The sequence below is a fragment of the Eremomyces bilateralis genome (assembly GCF_010015585.1).
Source record: "Eremomyces bilateralis CBS 781.70 unplaced genomic scaffold P152scaffold_7, whole genome shotgun sequence".
In the NCBI taxonomy this organism is placed as follows: domain Eukaryota; kingdom Fungi; phylum Ascomycota; class Dothideomycetes; order Eremomycetales; family Eremomycetaceae; genus Eremomyces; species Eremomyces bilateralis.
This window is the reverse complement of record NW_022985073.1, coordinates 1,130,935-1,147,230: the sequence shown is the minus strand read 5'-3', so window position 1 is coordinate 1,147,230 and position 16,296 is coordinate 1,130,935. Positions and strand designations below refer to the sequence as shown.

Sequence of the window (16,296 nt, the reverse complement as noted above, 5' to 3'; positions counted from 1 at the left end):
CCCGCCGCCTCCGCCGCCTCCTCCACGACCAACCCCATCACCAACCCCCCCTCCCCACCTCCCATGCTCTCCCTACTCCTCCACCACATCCACAAATCTGCGGCCGAGCTCTCCCGCCCCCTTACCACCACCCACCTCGCCCCTGCCGCCCTACTCGCCGCCGGCTTCGTCGACGTCACTACCGTCACGCGCTCCCTCCCCATCGGCATGTGGCCCGCGACCGAGCGCGAGCGGTCTCTCGGGAAAATGTGGATGGTGTGCGTGCTCGAGGGGCTGGAGGCTGAGGGGCTAAGGTTGTTGACGCGGACCGGGTGGGAGGTGAAGCATGTGATGGAGCTAGTGGGGGCCGCGAAGGAGGAGGTGATGGCACAGGTGGGGAGGGGAGGGGAAGATGGGGAGAGGGTGGGGTGGGCGTCGACGGTGAGGTTTGTGAGGGGGCGGAAATCGGGGTAGGTTTAATGAAGGTTAGGTCGGGTTTTATGAGGGTTTAGGAAGGGACGGGAGGGAAAATTGTAAGGTGGCCATGGGCCGCTGGTTGGGACTGTACTAATATTGATAAGAGTGTCTTGGAGCGCGGACATGATGGTACTGGATGATTTGGAACACGATAGGACGAACGGCAAGATTGTATGGATGGATGTACGTCACGAAAAATTTTCAAAAATCAATAAACGCCCCAATCCCGCTAGCGAGACCGCTTGCGTCTCCTCGAATGCTGCATAGCCAAACCCTCGTCAATGCCGTAATGATCATGAATGTACATGCCGCGTGCGTGGTATCCTGGCGCCTCTGCACGTCGTCATGCCACCCTCCCCTGTTTGCGACCTACCCAAACGCCACGCCATGCTAGAGAAACCCGCCATCACATAATGCTGCACTCCCGCTCCGACGACTTCGAGGACCCCTCCCCCGCATCATCCGGATCCGTCGGCGCCTTTCGCGTCATGCTCCTTAACCGCAACTTACTCTTCCTATTCCGCGTCGACTTCAACCGCCGCAACCCCGTCTCCTTCTCCTTCTCCTTCTCCCTCTCCCGCGGCTCCACGCTCCCCTCGGCCGACGACCCCCGCGGCGTCCGCTCCACCGCCTTCCCTTTTCCCCCATCATTCATCCCCCCCCCGTCGTCCGACGACCGCGCAACCGAAGCACCCGCATCCGGCGCCTCGCTCTCGCTCGTCGACCACTGCCCGATCAGTGACAGCCGCTCGGCGCTCATCTTCTGCAACCGCGAGAGTGACAGGCTCAGCCGATGTTCCTCGCTCTGCGTGCTGGGGTTGGCGCGGCGGGGTGGCGGGGTATCAGTGTCGGTTGCGGCGCTGCGGATTTTCCGGCCGAGGCGCGGCATGCCGAGGAAGGTGGACCGGGTTTCGTCGGCGGGGGTGGTGGGTGCAGTGCGGCCGCGCGCGTCGAGGGCGGCGAGGAGGGTGCCATCGAGGTGGGGGGGTTCGTCGAAGGTGAGGCTGTGCGGGTGATTGCTGGAGGTAGAGGGGCGGCCGGAAGATTGGAGAGAGTCGGTTGTGGCGGGGTTGGGGTCGGGGTCAGTGGTGGATTCGGCGAGGCTGGTCGCGAAGGTGTCGACGCTGGGGTCGGTCATGGTCATCGGGGTGGTGAGTTGAGAGTGGATGATCTGTGGGATTTTGGGGATGGGAAGATGGCCGTTGGCCTCGGCGTACGATGGAGGGCTATCGTAATCGGTGTCTTCCACAGGAAGGATACGGTAGAATAGGAGGTAGGGAAGTTCGTTTTCCAAGGCTTGGTGGATGTCCACCCATCGAACCCGCTGATTCACCTCGAGGTCATCGAAAAGCATCCATTTCGACTCGACGCCAGGTTCGGTGGACGAGAGTTTTCGTCCCGCGACGGTGGGTCGCACTAAACATATGTAATGGCCTGAATCCACGGATTTGCCGCGATGGCAGATCACCGCTTCGAGCATCAGCCGGAAGTCTTTGAAGTACGGTTCTTCGCGCTCATAATCCGCTTCCGAAATAAAATGGGGTATCGCTAGTTTTAAAGGAATATCTATACGGGTGGTTTTCCGCGTCCGCTCACCGTTGGCCGCCACGGAGTATCGTTTGAGACAGATCCCGAGAACCGGACGATTCGACGCAAAGTGAGCGGCGACTTGCTCATCCGTCTGTGGAACAGTATCCGCAGTAGACCAAGGGATCAGTTTAAAGAATTGCCACGCTTGCATTAGCACTTCTCGCTTGAACCTCTGGACGACTGGGTGAGCGTAGGAGACTGTCCAATCGTCTCGTGCTCGCTCCTTCTTGTCTATTGGTATAGTCGGTTCACGTCGAAATCCAAAGATGCTATCGTGTTGCGGGAGGGTGTGAGGGGATCCAGGAGAAGGGAGGTGCATGCCCCCATGCGGTGCTGCTATCGGTGTAGGTGTCTCCGACTGGGCCACCTCCCGGGTCTCGACGTACGAAGACCTCCCCTTCTCGTCGTCGAACGATCGGACGGACTGGAGGGTGTTTCGGCGGTGGAGATGCCTGCGCACTTCGACCCGGCTGTTGAAATAGGATTCAAGACACCCCTCGAGGGTCAGCGTGCTCCCATCGTGGGGTGGATCGGGCACAGCGACCTCCAGAATCCGTTCGTTCACGACCTTGTGGTCATCCTTCGCGTCTTCCTTGCCGGTGTGGTAGAGGTCCACTTTCAGGGTGAGGAGCGGCAGTCCCATCTGCTCCGTGATGAATGCAAACGCTTCGGAGACGTCCTGTTGCATGGTTTTTGACGCGTCCGTCCAACCGCAGGCGGCAAGGGCATTTTGTATATGTTCGGTCTGCTCAATGGTTAGCTCCGTCATCCCAGGCCAAGCATCGAGCGGCGTACAATGTCCTTGGAGATTAGGTATCCCCCCCTTAACATGTTCACCCATAATCGAATCAGAGCGGCGAGCCGGCGTCGTTCTGGGGCTTGGGAGTGGTCGCTGATCATCGGTTCGAAACTGTCAAGTTGACAGAACATGGAGAACAGAAGGGAATCCAGGTAGCAGGTGACGTTGTCGCGGTTCACGGCGCCAACCAGGTTCCGGTTCCAGTTGAAGCTGCGGAATCCCCCATTGACGGAGTCTTCCAAGATCATGAGGAGCTCGACAGCCTTGTCCACGTCCCCTTTGACCGACTCTGCACGGAGAGCGTATTCTGCTTGGGGCTCTCGGATAGCCACGATCCCATCGGTGGTCAGACGTTGAAGTATGGTTTTGACCTATTCCCATACATGTCAGATATGAATAATGTCGCATATCCGCAAGAGGACACACCTTCTCTTGTTCATGTTTCTCATGCTTCTCGTGTTTCTCATGCTTCTCGTGTTTCTCATGTTTCTCATGGTGCTTTTTCTTCTTCTCTTCGCCGGGGAGGGTAAACACATCGTAAATCTCCTTCGGAGAGCCTTGCTGCTACAGGCAGTTAGCAACCACGCACCAATGCCCCAAACACACCATATCATCGGCTCGCAGGAAGTAGAATCGACGTACCCTGCCATCGTTGCTCGTCCGCTTTGACTTCTTGTCCCGCCGACTGAGAAACCTACTGACAGCGCTCATAATCCAAACGAGCACGGAGTCCGACCCTCAGGAAACCATGTCTTGCGGGGAAGAGTGTGAAGTCGATCGGAGCAATTGAGGGAAGGGAGATTGCGTGGATGTTTTGACCGAGCGAACCAAATATGGTTGCCTGTCACATCAGGTAGCAGTCATTTGAGGAGGATGCTCGTTACGTGTTCGAACCAAATTGAGGTGACAGCGGAGGTCTGGTGAATCGAAACGTTTTGGTGGGGAGATTAGATCTGGAGGGGTCAAATGGAGGGATCAATGGAGCATGGGACTAAGAGAATTGAGTGAAGTGAAGTCCGCGCTGCAAGAATAAGAGTGGTGTTAACGTGAATGGATTTATGAAGCGGTAACATAAATGCTCGTGAAACTACTCCTCCTGTCACCTGTGATAGGCATCGAGCTGTTCCTGTTCCGACTTCAGACGTTTGTGTTCTTGCCACCAGGCAGCGATGGAACGCTGTAATTAGTAGATCTGTATGAACTGAGACCAGGGTGCTAAATTGGTTTGACTCTGCCTTGAGCCCTTTGACTTGGGCGGCTTCGACTCAGGTCCGGCCCCCACGCTAACCGCCCATTGCCAATGTCAACAGCAGTGAACAGCTGGGATTTCGAGCCAGGAACACAGCGGCCATGCCCATTAAGGCCCCGGTTATATCCCGATTTTACCCCCATTTTACTATAGTCCAGGCTGCCCTGTATTGCGATATTCAATACCACTAACTTGTCATATCCAGTAAATTGCACTTCACCTCCAATCATTAGCCGGCCCAGTGTCATAGCGCTGTAATTTACAACAGCGGCTGTATTTTCACCGAAGCTTCAAAGTCCGTCCCTGTTCTTGGAGATCTCGAGACATCGTGTGTTGATGCTGAAAAGTTTCCATCACACCGTTCAAGATCCGCAACACCCGATCCCACCACCATCCCACCTCCTCCTCATCTTCCTCCTCCATGGCTCTCCGTGAAAGCGGCCGCCAATGGCTGTCCGTCTTCTCGAAACCCGCCGTTCGTCCGACATCACTCGCTCCGAACACCAACGGACAGCGAAGATGGGCGACGACAAGATCCCACTTCAAGGATCTGGAATCAAATTCATCGTTCAACACACCGCCCGCCTCAGCTGATGTGATCAAGGGGTACAATCCCATCGCGCGCAGCGCGGCGCGAAAAGGACAGCTTCCACGCTCGGGGTAAGCAGCGGGTTGAAATCTACGATATTCGACATTCGACGACTAACACCTCACCAGCTATCAATACCGCTCCCCTAAACACTACCGCGGGCCCCTCCACCCCCATCAACCCCCCCCTAAATCCGACCCCGCCTCCCGCGAATTCATCCCCGGTCCCTTCACCTACCCCCGCCTTGAACAAACCTACCACAGCACCATTGCCCATGACATCCTCGCCATGGAATACGTCCACTTCCCCCCCGGCCAGGCGTCCCCGGACCACACCCAGCGCCTCCGTCGATGGGAGGGCGACTCGCCATACTTCGCGAACCGTTCGCCGCGGATGCCGCGCGGTGGCCGCCGGTTGAAGCTCGTGAAGCGGCCGACGACGTTCCGTACGATCCCAAAGGTCGAGCGGGTGACAGTGCATTCATTCGTGCCGGCGGCGGCGGACGATAGTGCGTTTCTGCATGTGGCAGGGATGGCGATCCAGGCGATCACGGGTGTGCGGGTGGAGTCGCATCAGTCGAAGCGGTCGGTGTCGCAGTGGGGATTGAGGGCGGGGAAATATGTCGCGGTCACGGCGGACATTACTGGTGAGGATATGTATGACTTCATCAGTAAGACGGTGCATATGGTGCTGCCCAAGATTAAGGATTGGAAAGGTATCTCGGTGGTCAGTGGAGATCACAGTGGGAATGTGAGCTTCGGGCTCAAACCCGAGGCGGTGGCCTTCTATCCGGAAATCGAAGTGAATTACGACATGTGAGTGAACGCTTCCGATGTACTGAGCGCTGAGTCTAACGGTGTATAGGTATCCGGCCAAGATGATCCCGGGTTGTCATATTACGATTCACACATCAGCGACTACGGACAAGCAAGCCCGGAATCTCCTCTCAGCGATCGGGATGCCTTATGAAGGTACCCTGAAGCGGTACACCTAGTGTGTGTAAGATACTCTGTACAAAACCTGTGATTGCATGTGGGTGGGAGTTTGGGTCAGCGATTGTCATATCTCGGAGGAAGTGTAGATCATTGGATTATCTAGAGGATTGGATGTCGAGATAGACCCATTAAGATTCATTATCAACCAGTCAAGACATGTTCAAGTTCAGGGATAGACAAGTCTATGATGTGACCTTGAATATAATCCCCAATTCCGAAGTACCGTATTGCCTAGTGACTTAATTCTCATTGCACGAATCGCCTGCTTTCAAAGATCTTACTCAAGCTCTCCTGTGGACTATCAATTGATATGATGATATCCCATCATGCAATTCTCAAGCAACACGGCACCAAGATCTGCATGGGGCTTGAACAATCATGGCATCTCTAAGTCTCCAAATGTTCACTCCGCTGACACATCAGGAGAAACCAAAGGTAAAGTGGATTGCTCCGGTCACGTGATCACGCGTCGCGCCGAACTTTTGCCCCGCGACGTGCGGCCAATCATTCGTCGCAGCGTAAGGCAGCCATCGCCAATCGGTCCCTATTTCGTGTTGCACCGCAGACCTCCCTTCGCAAGCAGAGTCCTCTTCTTCCTCTTCTTCATCGATACATCCCCTTCGAGTCCTTCTTTCACACTCTCGTTCCCCCTCCTTGTTTATCCTGAGCTGAACTCATTTGCGAGACGTGGATTTAGCAGATTTGTCGTGGTTTCGTCCTTTCGTTCATGCAACCCGCAGTGGTGAATACCCTTAGTGACTCACTACCACTGATTCGCCCTTTGATGAGTGTCAATCCCAGTGAGTTTATCTCCAACCAGTGTATTTTACGTCCTCTTCATCCATTGCTTTCGTCGCTAACATGAAATCCAATGCATTAGCGACCATATGGCCCCCTCATCATCTCGTGCTCGGTTCCCCCGAAGCACACAATCTATGTCGATGAACCCCCTCAATCCCTCAGGGATTCCGACTCCCGGTGCGGTTCAACCCGAACCTCCCAACCCTTATTCACGCCGCGTGCTCCAAGAAGTCGCTATCCCGGTCCACCGCCCCAACCGGTCCACAAAGAAGTCACCTGCCGTGGCATCCGTCCAAGACTCCGCAAGCACTGCGTCTGGAAGTGGAACGAGGGATACATCGGTCGATTTCGATACCCCGGATACGAGCCTGATTACTACACCTGCCGAATCCTCCAGCGGTAGCGCAAAGACGGGCATGACGACCACGATCCAAAGTAACAAACGGAAGAGAACTTCCCACAGCTCCATCTCTGGTGAGGGGGCGCAAGCGGACGTGTCAGCTGATGCGGAATTGGCACAACAATTGCAAGAAGATGAGTACAATCAAGTTGGAAACGAGGCTGGACCAAGCCGCTATGAGCAGGGTCTTGCCAGTCGTCTTGTGGAGGATGCACACACATCCGAATCTGAAAGCGAAGAGTCGGACTTTGAGCCTCTCGCCGTACAAGGCAAGCGAAGGAAGTTCCTTTCTTCCATCCCAAAGCCGGCGACGAAGGCTCGTGAAGGTACTAGGAACACAAAGAACCAGCAATCGGCCCCAGGTGCCGTTGAAGACGACGCTGCACTTTCATCTGATCTTTCGTCCGTTTTTGAGTTTAATGACTCCTCTTTTGTCGATTCTGACGATGATGATGCATTAGACCCTAATATCCCAATAGATGCTGATGCGCTACTAAACCTAAACACGCAACGGGGTTGGCGAAGATATCGTGAGCAAGTTAGAGAGGCGAGAATGAATCGCATGGAGCAACGAGCATTCGACCGGAAGCAGAGGCGGCGAATGAAACTTGAAGGATCTCATCCGGAGATTAAGACCATGTGGAAGGAACTTGAGAACGTCCCGATTATCACGCCCGTTAAAGCCCAGCAGCCGGCTTCCATTACTCGCACCCTGAAACCATTCCAATTGGAAGGTCTTGACTGGATGGTCAAACAAGAGAAGACCCATTACAAGGGCGGACTTCTTGGTGATGAGATGGGCATGGGGAAAACTATCCAAGCGGTTTCTCTCATCATGTCCGACCACCCTGCCCAAGATCCTACCTTGGTTGTTGTCCCGCCTGTTGCGTTGATGCAGTGGGCTAACGAGATCCGTGAATATACGAACGGCCAACTGAACGTTCTTGTGTATCATGGCTCCAACGCCAAATCCAAGAACCTCACGAAGAGTCAAATCAAGAAGTTCGATGTGATCATGATCTCCTACAATAGTCTCGAGTCTCTATACCGTAAGGAGACCAAGGGATGGACCCGTGGGGACGAGATTATTAAAGAAGATTCACCCATGCACTGCATCAAATTCCATCGCATCATTCTCGACGAGGCCCACAGCATCAAGCAACGGACCACCGGCGTCGCCAAGTCATGCTTCGCTCTCCAAGGAACCTACAAGTGGTGCCTGTCGGGAACGCCGGTGCAGAACCGGATCGGAGAATTCTTCTCTCTGCTTCGCTTCCTCGAGGTCCGTCCGTTCGCCGACTATTTCTGCGAGAAGTGCAGCTGCGCGCAGCTGCATTGGCAGTTGACCGAGGATCACATGTGTGCGAGCTGCGGGCACAGTGGAGCAGAGCACGTGTCCGTCTTCAATCAGGAGTTGCTGAACCCGATCACCGGTGACAGCGCGACGGACAGGGAGGAGGCGTTGGGGAAGTTGCATATGATCACGGCTCGAGTGATGCTTAGGCGCATGAAGAAGGATTACACGGCTTCGATGGTAATTCTTCCGCTATTTTCGACCCGGCAATCAACCGCTAACGATCAATATCAGGAATTGCCTCCCAAAGAGGTCCTCATCCACAATGAGTTCTTCGGCGAGATCGAGCGTGACTTCTCCAAGAGCATCATGACGAACAGCACTCGTACATTCGATCGATATGTGTCGCGGGGTGTCATGCTCAACAACTACGCCAACATCTTCGGTCTCATCATGCAGATGAGGCAGGTCGCCAACCATCCCGATCTCCTCCTCAAGAAACATGCTGAGATCGGCCAAAACGTCCTCGTGTGCAACATCTGCGACGAACCCGCCGAAGACCCCGTCCGATCGGCGTGTAAGCACGAGTTTTGCCGCACCTGCCTCAAAACCTATGTCCAGTCTAGCGAAGGCGCCGGGGAAACGGTGGTGGAATGTCCCCGCTGCCATATCGGGCTCAGCATCGACTGGGAGCAGCCGGAGATAGTGCAGGATGAGGAGCTCGTCAAGAAGAACTCCATCATCAACCGCATTAAGATGGACGACTGGACCTCCTCCACCAAGATCGAGATGCTCATCTATGAGCTGTACAAGCTGCGCAGCAAGAAGCAGACCCTCAAGTCCATCGTCTTCTCCCAGTTCACCTCCATGCTGCAGCTCGTCGAGTGGCGCCTCCGCCGGGCGGGCTTCAACACCGTCATTCTCGACGGCAGCATGAGCCCCGTCCAACGCCAACGCTCCATCGACTACTTCATGAAAAATCCCGACGTCGAGGTCTTCCTCGTCTCACTCAAAGCCGGCGGCGTCGCCCTCAACCTCACCGAAGCCTCCCGCGTCTTCATCGTCGACCCGTAAGTCCCTCCATCTCCCGTATCCGTCCTCTCACTAACCCCCGCAGCTGGTGGAACCCCGCCGCCGAATGGCAGAGCGCCGACCGCTGCCACCGCATCGGCCAGCGCCGGCCGTGCGTCATCACGCGGCTGTGCATTGAGGACTCGGTGGAGTCGCGCATGGTGATGTTGCAGGAGAAGAAGGCGCGCATGATCAGCGGGACGATCAACAACGACAAGGTCGCGATGGAGAAGCTGACGCCGGAGGATCTGCAGTTCCTCTTCCGGGGGACGTGAGGTTTGGTCGCTACGTTGTGGTGTTTGGTTATTTTTCTTGGGACTTGCGGAGATGGAGTATGGTTAGAAGTTCCATTAGCGAGTGACCATACGTTTATTTGAGCGGTCGGTGCTAATCGGGGTCGGCGCTTTCATGACTGGATGGATTCATGAAGTCGATTTCGGCGATGGAGGGATGGTTGATAGGGATGGTTTTACGCTTTCGGCTGTAATTCCATACCAGTGTAAGATGAATCAAGCGTCATTACATATTCAAGGGGTTCTCTCGCACACCCCAGGGCAAGTCGTCGACGATCATTTGCATTTTTATTCCCTAGTTATGAAATCACTGCATCGTTCTATCATTCCATCGACTCCACAGCATCTGGCGAATGGTCTAAGAATCGGTGACCATATTGTTGTCGTCGCTGTCCCGGCGGGCGTCTTTGCGGTGTCCATTACTGGTAAGCATCGTGTAATTTATATCTGCGTTCCCCAACAATAAAAAAAGAGCAGATAATAATAACGGACGATGAATGTCCCATGGTTTGATATACGAAGACAGGTGTTTGGGCATATCTAATATCAGTCCTCAAGGTTCATATTGAGGTTCCGCGGTCCTTCCCATTCATGTTCCTCAACTGTTACTAGTTGATTGTCTAAGTTATTTGGTTCCGTTCTGCTTAGCTCCCAGTAATCCATTTAGCGTACCGAATCTCCTCATCCCCGCGATACACAATAACACAAATGTAGCTTCCGCTCTGTCATGCACTCGTGCTCCTTCGGAAACCTTCCGAGAACGCCCACGTCGATCATTCCAAGGGTCCCTGGCAAGGCGCATGGAAGCATGCGGCATAGTCAATCATTCTTCAAATCGGGAGAAAAGACATCATAGCATGTTTGCTTGATAGTTCCGCCACCCGCCTGATTGCGTCTCGTTTTTAAGTTCTGGGAGCAATCCCAATCCCGCGTCGCGCAGCCACCTGCTGCGACAACCTCCCTTACCTTCCTCTTTACCCCGAGCATTGAAAACAGGAATCATAATATCCCAAGATCCATCGCCTCCGAACGCGTCGCATCCCGCTCCTCAGCCCCCCGATCCCTCGCCGTCGAAACCCGTCCCCATCATGTCAGACCACGACAACTCCCCCCGCCACCCCTCCTTGCGCGGCTACCTCCCCCTCTCCGAAGACGTGAACCCCCTATCTACGCGCGGGCAGTCGCTTCCGGGCCTGATCCAGAACCGAAGCTCCTCGAACCTCGCGCTGCTGCGCCGGACGTCGGTGTATCAGCTCGCGGGGGCGCTGGAGGATGCGGAAGATGGGCGACCCAGGTCGACGTTGGGGCATGAGCATGGCGGATGGGAGTCGGAGAGTCGGAGGAATAGTTTGCTAGCGCAGATGCCGGCGAGTTTGATGACGCCGCAGATGAGGAGCCAGAGGTTGATTGGGAACAGCAATCCGAGATATCGGTGGTGAGTTTGGTCTGCTAGTGGTTCGCTTGAAGAGCAGCGTCGGGACTGACTTGGGTTACCTTAAGGGAACAATATTACAAAACAGAAGAGCAATTGAAAGGGATGAAAAGACCAATGTAAGGCATCATGATCAGAGGCATCGGACATTTTACTAAAAAAATGTGCCATCCAGACGGAAATACTACGAACAAAACAATCAACTCATCCAGCAATATATCTTCATCGACCGCCTCCTCGACTCCTCCCTCCCACACAACCTCATCCAAGAATACCAACAGTCCCTCACCATCCCCTCTACCATCAACGAAGACTCCGGCTCCGCCGGTTCCAGCTCCCCTCCTCTCAGCCGGGACGACTCTTTTCTCCACCCACCGAACGGCGCGGCCGATGCAGAAAACTCCAACGGCGCAACAATCCGGGTGAAACGCACGCCGAAAAATATCTACAAACTTCCTGAGGAGACGACACCGCTCCTCTCGAGCAGCAATGACTCCGACGCACCTTTCGAGACCTACAAAGTCCCCGCCTACGAGCCCGGAGAAGAAGCGGATAGCAACGCCCCAATCGTCAAATGGGCGCTCTGGCTCAACATCGTCGCAAACTTTGTCTTGCTGGTGCTGAAGATCGTGGTAACGGTGCTGACTTCGTCGCTATCGGTGTTGGCGAGCTTGGTCGACGCGATCCTCGACTTCCTCTGCACTGCGATCATCGCGTTGACGACCTGGTTGATCCAGCGGAAGGATCCATATGCCTATCCGGTCGGTCGGCGGAGGCTGGAGGCGATTGGGGTGTTGGTGTTCTCGGTCATTATGATTGTGTCGTTCTTCCAGGTCGCATTGGAGGGGATGGCGCGGTTGACCTCGAGTGACCACACGATCGTTCAGCTGTCACTCCCTGCTGTGCTCATCATGGCTTCGACGGTTGTCATCAAAGGCCTCGCCTTCATATGGTGTCGTGTCATCCGTAAGTACCAACGCTTTCCCACACACCGCTTTCTAGCATATTGACTGATATCCTCTAGCGAACACCGCCGTTCGAGCTCTAGCTCAAGACGCCCTCACGGACGTCGTCTTCAACACCTTTAGCATCGTCTTCCCCCTGAGTAAGTTCCCCCTTCCCTTCCCAAAATCTCACGTCTCCCTAACCTACCCGCCAGTCGGCTTCTTCGCCAAAATCTGGTGGCTCGACCCTCTCGGCGGCGTCCTTCTCTCCCTCTACGTAATCATCAACTGGAGCCACTCCGCCCTCGGGCACATCCGCCGCCTCGCCGGGTCCGCCGCCACCGCCGACGAGCGCAACGTGCTCCTGTATCTCACGATGCGGTTCGCGAAGAGCGTCAAGCAGATCCAGGGGCTGAGCGCGTATCACTCCGGCGACAAGTTGATCGTCGAGGTGGATATCGTGTTGGATGAGCATACGAGTCTGAGAGATAGTCATGATGTAGGGGAGAGCTTGCAGTATGTGTTGGAAAGCGTGCCGACAGTGGATAGGGCGTTTGTGCATTTGGATTACGCGGGTTACAATTTACCGACGCACATGGAGCAGCAGTGCGATTGAGTTGCGATTGAGTTTGTGATTTTATTTTTCTAGATGTTGCATTCGGATTTGGTTCGGCGTGAGTTGGCTACGATACATGTACATACATATACCCAAATGTTTTCCACTTTCAATGGCTACCTTGAATACTTACTTCCCCTACTATTGTCGAACATTGTATTCCCGACCAAGCAGTACCACACATGCTCTCAGCATTTCCTCCCTGAACTGAATACGGAGTAAGCCCATCCTTTGCAAACAGCTCTAGAGTCCTGGTAGGCTCATATATGTGTCGCCTTACAACGTCGCCAACTGTCCGGATGCCTGCAAAACAACCTTTTAAAAATATAACTCCTATTTTGGACTCGATATTTCCTACTAGCAAAATGAAATGGACCTCCCGCACAGGATTTCGACCAGCGATTGCAATCCAGCAAGTGCCAGAAGGTAGGAGCGACCACCAGATGCTTGCACTTGCATCATTTCGTCCGAAATCAAGTCGTAGTGAAATGAGGTTACACATTTGACCATAATTCCACGGAACCAAAGGCCGCGTTGACCCGGAAATGGACCGTTGTGCTCGAGTTGACACATGGACCTCTAATTTGTTTACGTCACCTGACTACAGGGCTACAGCGCTGCTCGGACGAAACAACCAGCGCTTCTGGCGCCCGCGCGCATCGCTAGTGCTGTAGGAATTAATCTTTGGATCCATTACGCGATGTTCTGTTCAACACCAAGGGCACCAACGTCGACTGAGGGGTCGTGCTGGGCAACCCGGGAATACGACCCCTTGCGGTCAACACTAGACTCAAGGCTTCCTTTCGTCAAAACCCGTAGTCTTCAGCAGGGAAGACGGCAAGTCATATATCACCGGTAGAGCTGCCCTTCAGAACGACACGACCGGCGCAAGGTAATACCAACGAAAACGCGGCCAGCAAGACCCCATACCATGCCTTGACCACCAGACTAATTGAAGCGAATCCCTGGGTCTGTGCTAGTCGGGTCAAGCCAGATACCGCAGGATCTGGGGAGATTCACCAAACGGTGGGTCTAGTCAAACTAGCAACACTTGATTATGGATTTTCTAGACTGGCCACAGCGTTTGGATATTTAATAGATGAGAGATGAGACATGTCTATGAACTAGGTCCCTTTAGGTCTCTTGCTAAGTCTCCTGGTTAAATAACCTATGAAATACTCCCAAATTACCTATGTTTTCTAACTTCTAAGGTAGGATAACCGAAAACTATCTTTATCGTTGTAATTTGACGGTCCTGGCGGTTTCTGCCTCGAAATGTTGCCAATTACCCTTTCCATGTTTCGTACAGATCGATGGACGTGGCAGCCGCCAGGCGAATAGACCATGACTGATTTGACATTATTATTAACTACCGTACCGTACGCTCAACCACAGCTTGCAGAGAGAAACAAGGCCTGCACACAATCTCCTACGCCTCGACGGCCATTTTCACTATGCTTTAGAGAACATTGCCATTATTAAAGAAAGTGAAGGCTAGATAAGATACAAAAGTGAAATGTTAATAGTATCTAGATGGATATCAAACAATTCAGAAACAAAATACATGTCTTAAAATTAGACATGAATGACGATGGTGCTGCAGAAGCGTACAGGTGTAACCGCAAAGGAAAAAACATCCTGAGTCAAAGGTGTGCTTGGCCGAGGAGCGTGACGATAGAAAAGTCCAAGTCCTTTGGTGAAGAAGGATGGTGATCCGAACGATGTTGATGGAGTTGCCTTGGTACGCAATGGGTGTTGAAACAGTGCGACAGTCCAACTGATATGGCCTTGGTGACGATCCGGTTGGAAGCAAATGTGACAGAGCGGAAGTAGAGGGACCGGGAGCCTATGGTGCGTGTGTAATAGTATATATATATCCATATTGGACAGACCGTTGTCCAGACTCCCGATCTCCTCTTCACCTAATGCCGTTTCCGCAACGCATTGATCCTAACCGAAGCGGTCCTCTCCAAAGACCGCTACAACTTCGCAGCATGTCATGACTTCGCCGACAACCATCCGGAAGAGCACCGCCTCTTGACTGGCCATCGGCGTCTACTATCTCACCATCAACCGCGTGGCCGAAGCGCGACGGTTCTTCAGCAAATCTAGCATGATGGATGTGGACCTGAGCGATGAGTGATGAGGTTCATACGCTGAAGTTTCAGGACAGTGGGTCAGCTCGTTGTAGCATTTACGTGTTGGTTAATTTAACCTGGGGGGTAGACCGCACCTACACACAGCAGGCTTGTGGATTAAACCGATTCAATTAGCGATTGACCTCGTGCTGTTACGAATAGCACACAACCAGTGCGGCCAACGGTAAATTTTACCGTCCGAGCTTGACGGTAAACTTGGCATCGTTCATGCTTCTACGGATTAGAATGGCACTGTACAACATACTCTTCTTTAATATTAAAACTCCTTAAATAAGATGCCTTGAACCTTCCAATCCTTCAAGCATTCGACCGCCTCTACTGCTTCCATACTGATGCTAGCACGATCCCAACTAATCGTACGACGGCCGCCTGAAAACACTCTCTCTGGCTTGTCACTCATCGCAGGAATTGACAGGATCTCAAAGGCAAACCGTGAAAGTTGTGGAAATCGTAGTTGCTGCACTTCCTGGGCCCACCATTGAAGTGGTGTAAGTGGCTGAATGTTATACGAGGGTGATTCAGCACAATAGGAATCGTACTCATCCTGGCTTTGTGGGCGACCTCTTTCACGGCGCTTTTGGCGAAGCTTTTGAAGACTCGAGAGCTCCTCAACTGGCTCGGCTGAAGATATATTCTCGTTCGATGTCTGTTCGTGCGATGGGAGGGAGGAAGGTGGTAGGTTTTTCCGAAACCTCTCCCAGAGCTGTTTAACCTTCCAATTCATTTGTTCGTCCTCTGTTGAGAGCCACTCTCCTGTTTCATCCTTTTGCCAGGTCGTACGCCGTTCTGGATGAAGAATTCTTGCTGCCGCGTAATACGGAGATAGGCGAAGTTTCTCCACGTAAGTCAAGAACTTGGCATATGAACGCTGAACTCGGATATGGTGGAGCTTAAAGTTCTTATTTATCTATAAAAGCTTTAGTATAGATTAAACGAAAGGACGTACGACTTACGAGATATTCATCAAAATGATCATGTAAAAGATCCATACTTTCCAGCATCCGACCAAGCGTTGGCTCCTTTCCTTGCATCTCAAGGGTAGCATTCTCAAAGGGTTCAAGAAAACTGGCGATCATACGAAGCTGAATCCAGTCATCCATAGAAAGAACATCCTTTTTATCAATTGTTCCCTCTTTAAGATGCTTTTCAATGTATTGCTGAACACTAATCTTGATCTTCTCTTCTAGAGAAACCTTCAACATAGTATACCAGCTATTCCATTTCGTACGATTGTCCATTGGAATCAACCTCTGAGCAGCCTTCTTAAACTCCTGTGTTCGAATTGCGGACGAACGAATGTGCGAAACAATATTATGAAGCTTGCCCAAAACACCAAGTTTATTGCGGATAAAGTTGCCTCTATCCTTTTCACCTCTTTCACTCAGCTCTGTATCCTCAGAATCTTGTTGATCGTACGATTCCAGAACAGCTTCCTCATCGCTTTGAAAGAAAAAAGCCTGAACAACAAGATTAAGGATATGTCCTTGGCAGCGAATTCTTTGCTGTGTAGGATGCCAATCAATTCGTTTCTCTTCCGCGAGGAATTGAGAGATCGACCGACATAGCGTATCATTCGTCCCAGAATTGTCGCCGATAACAGTGCCAATT

At 53.0% G+C, this 16,296-nt stretch overlaps 5 protein-coding genes across 5 annotated transcripts in view; 4 read left to right on the top strand and 1 right to left on the bottom strand.

Moving 5' to 3' along the window:
- Window positions 1-453, top strand: part of P152DRAFT_473230 (S-adenosyl-L-methionine-dependent methyltransferase) — a gene marked incomplete at both ends in the record, with an annotated part of 1,464 nt that extends 1,011 nt beyond the window's left edge. The window contains one exon of the mRNA XM_033681215.1: window positions 109-453. Within this exon, the coding sequence (XP_033535142.1) occupies window positions 109-453 (345 nt within the window). The remainder of the gene's footprint in view (window positions 1-108) is intronic.
- Window positions 454-657: 204 nt separating this feature from the next.
- On the bottom strand, window positions 658-3,808 carry P152DRAFT_322685 (cysteine proteinase). Its single transcript, XM_033675215.1, has 4 exons — window positions 3,488-3,808; window positions 3,272-3,406; window positions 2,842-3,216; window positions 658-2,791 (listed from the first exon to the last, which is right to left on the bottom strand). The coding sequence occupies exons 1-4, from the start codon at window positions 3,554-3,556 to the stop codon at window positions 863-865; spliced, it is 2,508 nt and encodes an 835-aa protein (XP_033535141.1). The 5' UTR covers window positions 3,557-3,808; the 3' UTR covers window positions 658-862.
- Window positions 3,809-4,515: 707 nt separating this feature from the next.
- On the top strand, window positions 4,516-5,898 carry P152DRAFT_513732 (50S ribosomal subunit L7; the record flags this gene model as incomplete). Its single annotated transcript, XM_033682819.1, has 3 exons — window positions 4,516-4,754; window positions 4,812-5,498; window positions 5,548-5,898. The coding sequence occupies 3 exons, from the start codon at window positions 4,516-4,518 to the stop codon at window positions 5,675-5,677; spliced, it is 1,056 nt and encodes a 351-aa protein (XP_033535140.1). The 3' UTR covers window positions 5,678-5,898.
- A 1,543-nt stretch (window positions 5,899-7,441) lies between these two features.
- Window positions 7,442-9,519, top strand: P152DRAFT_395449 (uncharacterized protein; the record flags this gene model as incomplete). The annotated part of the gene is made up of 3 exons (XM_033676304.1): window positions 7,442-8,413; window positions 8,468-9,243; window positions 9,291-9,519. The coding sequence occupies 3 exons, from the start codon at window positions 7,442-7,444 to the stop codon at window positions 9,517-9,519; spliced, it is 1,977 nt and encodes a 658-aa protein (XP_033535139.1).
- A 971-nt stretch (window positions 9,520-10,490) lies between these two features.
- On the top strand, window positions 10,491-12,648 carry P152DRAFT_322590 (uncharacterized protein). The gene is made up of 5 exons (XM_033675214.1): window positions 10,491-10,972; window positions 11,038-11,088; window positions 11,145-11,935; window positions 11,994-12,074; window positions 12,129-12,648. Exons 1-5 carry the CDS (start codon window positions 10,626-10,628, stop codon window positions 12,527-12,529), a joined length of 1,671 nt encoding a protein of 556 aa, XP_033535138.1. The 5' UTR covers window positions 10,491-10,625; the 3' UTR covers window positions 12,530-12,648.
- The last annotated feature ends 3,648 nt before the right edge of the window (window positions 12,649-16,296 follow it).

Coding starts and splice junctions, on each gene's coding strand:
- P152DRAFT_322685 (XM_033675215.1), bottom strand. CDS start 3,556: ATGAGCGCTGTCAGTAGGTTTCTCAGTCGGCGGGACAAGAAGTCAAAG. Junction 3,407..3,487: donor GGACGAGCAACGATGGCAGG/GTACGTCGATTC, acceptor TGCCTGTAGCAG/CAAGGCTCTCCGAAGGAGAT. Junction 3,217..3,271: donor AGAAACATGAACAAGAGAAG/GTGTGTCCTCTT, acceptor GTATGGGAATAG/GTCAAAACCATACTTCAACG.
- P152DRAFT_322590 (XM_033675214.1), top strand. CDS start 10,626: ATGTCAGACCACGACAACTCCCCCCGCCACCCCTCCTTGCGCGGCTAC. Junction 11,089..11,144: donor AAAGGGATGAAAAGACCAAT/GTAAGGCATCAT, acceptor TGTGCCATCCAG/ACGGAAATACTACGAACAAA. Junction 11,936..11,993: donor CATATGGTGTCGTGTCATCC/GTAAGTACCAAC, acceptor GATATCCTCTAG/CGAACACCGCCGTTCGAGCT.